Source organism: Urocitellus parryii, chromosome 5, assembly GCF_045843805.1.
Source record: "Urocitellus parryii isolate mUroPar1 chromosome 5, mUroPar1.hap1, whole genome shotgun sequence".
NCBI classification, from domain to species: domain Eukaryota; kingdom Metazoa; phylum Chordata; class Mammalia; order Rodentia; family Sciuridae; genus Urocitellus; species Urocitellus parryii.
Window position 1 is genome coordinate 85,220,709 of NC_135535.1, and position 8,461 is coordinate 85,229,169.

The following is an 8,461-nucleotide window of genomic DNA, read 5'->3' on the forward strand; positions in this document are numbered from 1 at the left end:
GAATATGCAGCTTTAGGGTTCTAACTTGCCCTTCCCACCAAAGGGAATTACTCATTCAACCACTTGGAAACAGGAGAGACATTCGGATAAAGGTTTAAATACAACAGCATTGAAAAATATCTTTTAAGTATTATCTTTATTAAATTGCCTATTTGGTGCAAAATTATATCCCCTATTTGAGGAAGTCGAGAGACCTTCAGGGTCCTCCTAAGGAATTGAATCGGCCGCAAGCGGTTCATCTCGCCAGGGTGAGCCCGGGTCGCCGCCGCCGCCGCCGCCGCCCAAGTCACGAAGCCAGACGCGCTGCGCGTCTCTGTGCAGGACTCGGGAGACTGCAGCAGCTCTAGCGGTGGAGGCCGTGGCCCGGCGGCTCTTGGAGGCGGGGAGGAGACGCGACTCTAGCAGCCACGTGACCTCCTTCCAGCCGCCGCTTCCAGCGACCCAGATCCGTCCCCGGAACCCGCGCCCGCCGGGCCTGAGGCTGGGGGTGGGGGTAGCTGCCGGGAGGACACGTAGCGACGGCCCCTATCCCTGCTGCGCTCCAGTGCGTGTACATTTGGTGTTCTGCTACCCTTGGTTCACGTGCCACTGACAATAATGAATGTTTCGGAAATCACCAGAGGAGAATGCAATTATTACTCTAAGTGCAAGAAAAAAAGCTTGGCTTTAATTTCTGTTTATTCAGGAGATTAATATATATTTCCTCCATCTCACCCCTCGCGGACCAAGTTGCGGCAGCACGGGACCGGAGACCTGGGGGTCCCGCAAGACACTTTCCCCTGGCCTCCCAGGACCCTGTCTCCTGCCGCTCAGGGCGGCGTGGGCAGTGCTCATCCCCAGGCACCTCCGGGTAACTCTCACTAGCAGTGAGTGAGTCATGCTCCTGGTGTGGCTCTGGAGAAAGGTAGCCCCGCTCGTGCTAGCCTGTGCTCCCGCGGCTGCTGGGCGAGCGCGCGCGCGCGCACGGTTTCCCCGCGCAGTGATGTGGCAGCAGCGGCAGGTCGGATCACGTTGCTGGCCCTGTGCTGGTACCCGTTTGAGAGAGGATTAAGGAGGGAGGCTTTGGAGGTGCCAGCGGTAGTAAACGTGGGCTCGGCACACTCCCGGCGTGGCTTATCTCACGGGGGATGGGGGCTCAAAGAAAGAACGTTAGCGTCACCAGAGGCGCAGAGGGGCGGCGGAGTTTCGCCAGAGAGTGATAAATGCTGCATTGCTTTTCTGTGGCGGCCCCTCTCGTGCCACCCCCTCCACCCTCCCTACCCCCGCTCTCTCCTCGCCGCGTTCCTCCGCAAGCACAAGAGGCCCCAAACGTCGTCATCTGCTGCTGTGATTAGTGGCACCGCAATTCCGGCTGCTGCGGGAAGTTTAGGTGGCCCAGGGACAGTGCGTCTCCGAAAGGGATTAGGATTGCGACATTCTGACCCAATAATTACATTTTCATTTATCTGAAATCCCTCGTGGAGCTGATTTCAAATTGCCCTTTTCGGGGCAACCTCCAATCCGCGCCAAGGGTTCCCCCGGGCCACTGAGCGGTGAGCAAACAAGTCTCCAAAATTTCCTTCGAAACCGAAGTTTACCCACCGCGAAATCTCTCTTGTCATTCTCTAATCCAAATCAACAGCCCATCGGTAGAAAAGCAAAAAGCCACGTTCACGTTTCTGCACCGTAATGACGACCGAACCGCGGGAGTCGCGTTTCCAAGCCAAGGAAGCCCCGGCTGCCCCGCACCCCGGCCCCCTCCCCCCTCAGACTGCATCGCCTTTGGGAAGATGAATAGCTTGGCCGAAGTTGTTTTTCCTTTCCGGTGGCCCTGATCAGGTGTCCCCGCCCCCTCCCGCCGCCGCTCGCCTTCTCCCGACGCCCCCTCCCGGCCCGGCCCCTCCTCCCCCGCCCCCCTCCGGGCTGGACCGCGGATGGTACGTTCCGCACGTGAGCTGGGTGCTGGTCTGGCCGGCGACGCGCGTGCCCTGTGGCCAAACACTGCCCGGAGTGAGAGCAAACTACCATCGCAGTGGGGCCGGCGCGAGTGTGTGTGTGCGTGTGTGCCAGAGAGCAAGCGACCGCGGGGGGGTGGGGGGACCAACTGCTTCACACTTTCGACACTGCACTGAAGAGGGAGAGCTAGAGAGAGAGAGACTGGAGACGCACCGATCCCCCCAAGATCTCCCAAGGCTACCGTCCCACAGATTATAGAACAGAGACCCCAAAATCGAAACAGAAGAAACAAACAGCGATTGAACATGGACGAAGGAATTCCTCATTTGCAAGAGAGACAGTTACTGGAACACAGAGATTTTATAGGGTAAGGTGCAAGCACCCTTGCGAATATCTGTCTGGGCTTCGGTTAGATTTTTTTTTTTTTTTCCTCCTCCAGAAAGTGGTATGGAGCGGATAAGGGCAGAGCCCCTCCCGGAATGGGTGCCTGATGATGATTTCTGTTTTGCAGACTGGACTATTCTTCTTTGTATATGTGTAAACCCAAAAGGAGCATGAAGCGAGACGACAGCAAGGTAAGTGTAAGTTTCCGATGTTTCCCATAACCTGCCTGGATAGTTAATTAGGGCCATTGATTTCACAGTGAAGCTCTGCCCGCAAATATATTCCAGCCTGTGAGCTTTCCCAACTGTGAATTTTAAGTGGCTTTCTGGATACTCTCAGGGGTATATTAAACATCATACCTGAATTTAAATTGCATTTCAAGAACAGTCCAGAGGAAAGAGGTTTCTTGGGCATAGTTCTATCACATAGTATGTTGTGGAGGGGTGGGAGTGGGAGGATTGCTGTGTCCAGTGAATGTTTAGCTTATTGTTTTCTCTCTTCCACGACACTTATATTAAGGATACCTACAAATTACCGCACAGATTAATAGAAAAGAAAAGAAGAGACCGAATTAATGAATGCATTGCTCAGCTGAAAGATTTACTGCCTGAACATCTCAAATTAACAGTAAGATGCACATTTTCATTCTTTGCTGTATCTCCAAGGGCGTTATAATAGCCCCGTACGACTTACAGAGATGTAAGAAAAAATGTAAATATTAGAGGCCTGACTTAAAACTTGTTCTATAGTGTACAGTTTCCCAGTCTCAGAATGGGTGTTTCAAGCTGAAGGCAAGAAAGCATTTATAACCTGTCTTAAGGAAAGCTCAAGAAGTGTAAGAATAGTAGTTCTTTCAAAGTGCTTGCCTAAGTTGCTGTGCTGAATGGAGAGCCATCAAGCCAAATGTGTGCTTTTAAGTAACCAAGTGCCCCCTTCTCTTTTGCACCACTGCAGACACTAGGGCATCTGGAGAAAGCGGTAGTCTTGGAATTAACTTTGAAACACTTAAAAGCTTTAACAGCCTTAACCGAGCAACAGCATCAGAAGATAATTGCTTTACAGAATGGTAAGTCAGTTCAGGGAGGCCCGTTAGCTTGCTGAAGCGGGGCAGCCCGCAGACAGCACCCCCACCCCTTCAGTGGACTCACTCTCACTTGTGAAAATTGCTTATACTTTCCCTTCATTGGCAAGTGCCCATTTCCCGAAGCATCCTAGAGGCTTTCAGCTGAACCCGGAATCAGATTTTTATTTAAAGTGGCGGTTGCGCCCTCTCCACTTAGGTTTTTCAGCTGGGAGGACAGCGCTCCCCCCCCCACAACCCCCGCCGCCCCCCCTTCTCTCGGCAACCGGTGGATTATATCACTCGAATACTGAGGAAAAAACGAGATCACTTTAGTCAATGTAGGGCCCACGTGATAAGCAGATGTTTTAACGTCGGTATTTTTCTTCTTGCCTCCATTCCTGTCCCTACCCCCCACCCCCTGTTCATCCTAGGGGAGCGATCTCTGAAATCGCCCATTCAGTCCGACTTGGATGCGTTCCACTCGGGATTTCAAACATGCGCCAAAGAAGTCTTGCAATACCTCTCCCGGTTTGAGAGCTGGACACCCAGGGAGCCGCGGTGTGTCCAGCTAATCAACCACTTGCACGCCGTGGCCACCCAGTTTTTGCCCACCCCCCAGTTGTTGACTCAACAGGTCCCTTTGAGCAAAGGCACTGGCGCTCCCTCCGCCCCCGCCCCCACCGGGTCCACGGCCGCCCCCTGCCTGGAGCGCGCAGGGCAGAAGCTCGAGCCCCTCGCCCACTGCGTGCCGGTCATCCAGCGGACTCAGCCCAGCGCCGAGCTCGCCGCGGAGAACGACACGGACACTGACAGCGGCTACGGCGGAGAGGCCGAGGCCCGGCCAGACCGCGAGAAGGGCAAAGGCGCAGGGGCGAGCCGCGTCACCATCAAGCAGGAGCCTCCCGGGGAGGACTCGCCGGCGCCCAAGAGGATGAAGCTGGATTCCCGTGGCGGCGGCGGCCCGGGGGGCGGCGCGGCGGCGGCGGCGGCCGCACTCCTGGGGCCTGACCCGGCCGCTGCGGCTGCGCTGCTGAGACCCGACGCCGCCCTGCTCAGCTCGCTAGTGGCGTTCGGCGGAGGCGGGGGTGCACCCTTCGCTCAGCCCGCCGCAGCGGCCCCCTTCTGCCTGCCTTTCTACTTCCTCTCGCCTTCCGCGGCCGCCGCCTACGTGCAGCCTTTCCTGGACAAGAGCGGCCTGGAGAAGTATCTGTACCCCACGGCGGCCGCCGCCCCGTTCCCACTGTTGTACCCCGGCATCCCCGCCCCAGCGGCCGCCGCCGCTGCTGCTGCAGCGGCCGCCGCGGCCGCCGCCTTCCCGTGTCTGTCCTCGGTGTTGTCGCCCCCTCCCGAGAAGGCGGGTGCGGCTGCTGCCGCGACCCTCCTGTCACACGAGGTGGCGCCCCCTGGGGCGTTGCATCCCCCGCATCCGCACGGCCGCACCCACCTGCCCTTCGCCGGCCCCCGCGAGCCGGGGAACCCGGAGAGCTCTGCTCAGGAAGATCCCTCACAGCCAGGAAAGGAAGCCCCCTGAGTCCTTGAGTCCTTCCTTAGAAGGGATGGAGGTTTAAGCGGAATAATAATAATACAAGTTAAAATACCCTTAATGTTTTTAAGGGAGGAAGCGTGATAGATGCAGGACAGGCTTAAGGGGGGGAAACAGGTGTTTTGTGTACATTTGGAGTTCCTGTTTTGCTCAATTCTCACCACCCCATCCTCCGCACACTAATACCCCCCCTACACCCCACATACACCAGCTGTTAAAGATCCTCTGCGATAGCTATTGGTTCTTTTTTCTTTAGTTCCCTTGATAAGTTTTGCCTCCTTTTAGGCCATCTTCCATTATCTTTTAAAATGTGGAACCTAATTCTAGAGAAAGTAAGAAGGGTCTTCTCTGTGGGTGACCTCATTGAACCAGGGAGGGGAGAAGGTGCCAAGTTCCTTGCCTGGAGTTGATAGAGGACAGCGGGTAGTCTTTACATAGAGCCTTGTTTCAGGGCTGCCCTGCTTGTTTTAGGATGAGGTCCACAACACATTGAGGATCTTTTTAAGCTAGGCATTTTGAAAGGCATATATTTTTCAAAGAAGTGAGGATACAGTTGCCCCACTGCGACCTATTCTGAAGTGGTTAAAATGGTATCTTTTACTAACTTGCACTTGTTTTGAGAGACACAGAGTTGGGCCATCGTCAGCACCAAGTCAGGGAAGATGGATGAAGAAGCCCAGAACCATTCTTACCATCTTGTGCTTGCACTTTATTGAGAAATTGACCATGAATCAGTTGGTTCATCTTAATCATCTTAATTCTTCTTCTTTCTCTCTCTCTCTCTCTCTCTCTCTCTCTCTCTCTCTCTCTCTCTCTCTCTCTCTCTCACACACACACACACACACACACAAATAAATATATGTTACATATGTTGCATATATGTTGCATATATATATATATATATCTGAAGTGCATCTATTCTCATTTAATCCATCTTGTTTCTAAATTTCTGTAATCTTACTGTAAAAAAAAAAAAAAACAAAAACAAAAAGTGCACTGAACTTAAAAAAGAAACAAGTCCAAACTGATTTATCCTGTATTCTTGTTAGGTCATAAAAGTGGAGGAAAGCTTGAAACTGGTCAGTTGTGGTTGGAAATGCTGTAAAGATGTGGAAAGAAGCCCTGTAAGGCCTTCCTATCTCCAACTCTATGTATTTTCTGGAGACCAAACCAGATACCAGATAATCACAAAGAAAGCTTTTTAAATAAGGCTTAAACCAGGACCTTGTCTAGATATTTTTAGTTTGTTGCCAAGGTAGCACTGTGAGAAATCTCACTTGAATGTTATGTAAGGGGTGAGACACAACAGTCTGACTGTGAGTGAAGAAAATATCTGGGTCTTTTAGTCAGTTTGGTGCATTTGCTGCTGCTGTTGCTACTGTTTGCCTCAAACGCTGTGTTTAAACAACGTTAAACTCTTAGCCTACAAGGTGGCTTTTATGTACATAGTTGTTAATACATCCAATTAATGATGTCTGACATGCTATTTTTGTAGGGAGAAAATATGTGCTAATGATATTTTGAGTTAAAATATCTTTTGGGGAGGATTTGCTGAAACATTGCACTTTTGTTACAATGCTTATGCTTGGTACAAGCTTATGCTGTCTTAAATTATTAAAAAAGCAAATAAATAAATACTGTCTGCAAGAAACCAGCTGGTTTAGAAAAGTTTAGTATATGAAGATAAACTAGAAATTATCTTTATATTCTAGTATTTTCAGCACTCCATAAATTCTATTACCTAAATATTGCCACACTATTTTGTGACTTAAAAATTCTTACTAAGGAATAAAAACTTTCTATATGATATGAGATTGTCTAATAATTAAAAAAAGACATAATGGATGCTCAGTTAGCTTTAGAGTATTTGTAAGTATAAACACAAAAGTCATTAAGTTTCTCAGATATACAATTTTTTTTTTTTGTCATTGGCCTGATATCACATATTTCCAATCTCTTGCAAGCCTGCAGGCTCTGGCTGTGTCTACTTGCTTATTCCAGTGTATCCTAATGAAAAGCTCAACAGAAAAACCTACCAATAACTTGCATGGTTTGTTTATGTTCAACCCAATTTGCTCATGTTTTTATAATTGTCAAGATTTTCACTTTCTGTCTGTGACATCAGGCAGCCTCTTCTACACAGTCTGGTGTGTTCCTCTTTTACTGGGGTCCTGATTAAGTATATTACCACCTCGGGATGCTTAATTTCTCCAAGTATTTTGATTCATTAACTTTTATAAAATAACTCTGTTGTGGATGAAATAAGTTCATCATGAAATTCAAGAAACAATTTCTAGACCTTTACCATATTTATTATCAAACATGTGACTTGATACAGATGGAGTGAAGGATTGTCAGTGTTTAATTCCTGTAGTGTCCTCAAACTCCTTGATTTGTGAAGATAGTGAAAATGATAGCCTAAATTTATAAGACATAGTGAAAGTGCTCCCTCTGCTGACATTATGGAAACTCAACTGCAAGTTACTGAATATGGGGCTGGAAGGAATGGCTCATCCAGTTCCCTGAATTTTATAAGAAAACGAAGTCCAGAGCTATTGGTATCTTCCCAAGGTGACATAGCTACCTACAGCCAGCACTAGAGGCCAGGCCTGCTGTAGTCCTCAGCCAGTGAACTACTTTCCACTGAAGCATCTTGGTCCAAGTAAGATGAATTTGATTGGGCAACATTCCTGAAACTAAATGAGTAAACCATAGGAACAAAGGAAATAAAAAAGAACCTTAGAAAGCTCTTTAAGATTTTTGAGCATTACTGATTTATTAAACTTTAGAAGGATAGTTTTTCCAATTAAACCAGAATCATGGAGAAAGCAGCATTTTAAATATTTTGAGCTACATTTGAATGCTATTATTACAGTAATATTAGTTTCATAATTTTCAAAAAAAGATTCAAAGTAAATCAGAAGTTAATAAAATGTTTTAGCATTTGTATAATTTTTGTGTGATAAAATAGAAAAATTTAGGATTGGATCAGACTTGATAGATCAGTTTAGTCCAAATGCCTTGATAGCATCAGCATAATAAAATTAGGACAGAAATGAAAATGCAAAGTAATATTGTCTGTTGCACTTAAGAATATAATTTTTGTTCATTCATTAATTTTAATGGATTGAAATCTGAATTATAATTCACTAAGGAGCATTCTATATCTTCAGTGGTGAAATTTCAGCTAAATTGCTTTGTGGATCATGTGAATTTCCAATTTTAAGAAAAATATGAATCTTGAGAATTCCAATGAATTTTAAATACATATATTTTTCAACAGACGTTATATTGAATTGATAAATGTCCTTTTTCCCAAAGAACTAAACTTAAGCACATTTTAAAGGCACTAGCAACTGTAGCTATGAAAACATGACTGGAATTTTAGTTCCTATCATTGTGAAACTACTTTTCATTTAGTTCTCTGTAACTTACTATATAGGCTGTAACTTTGGTTATTGCCTGTCACCTGGGATTTGTTCAAATCTTATGTAGAAGGAGGCTCAGCTTGTTCTTGTCTGTATCACAAGTCAATT

The 8,461-nt window shown here is 47.7% G+C and overlaps 1 protein-coding gene across 1 annotated transcript; it reads left to right on the forward strand.

Moving 5' to 3' along the window:
* The first annotated feature begins 1,931 nt into the window (after positions 1-1,931).
* Bhlhe41 (basic helix-loop-helix family member e41) lies at positions 1,932-5,939 on the forward strand. Its single transcript, XM_026392308.2, has 5 exons — positions 1,932-2,302; positions 2,447-2,510; positions 2,839-2,946; positions 3,274-3,385; positions 3,814-5,939. Exons 1-5 carry the CDS (start codon positions 2,241-2,243, stop codon positions 4,911-4,913), a joined length of 1,446 nt encoding a protein of 481 aa, XP_026248093.1. The 5' UTR covers positions 1,932-2,240; the 3' UTR covers positions 4,914-5,939.
* The last annotated feature ends 2,522 nt before the right edge of the window (positions 5,940-8,461 follow it).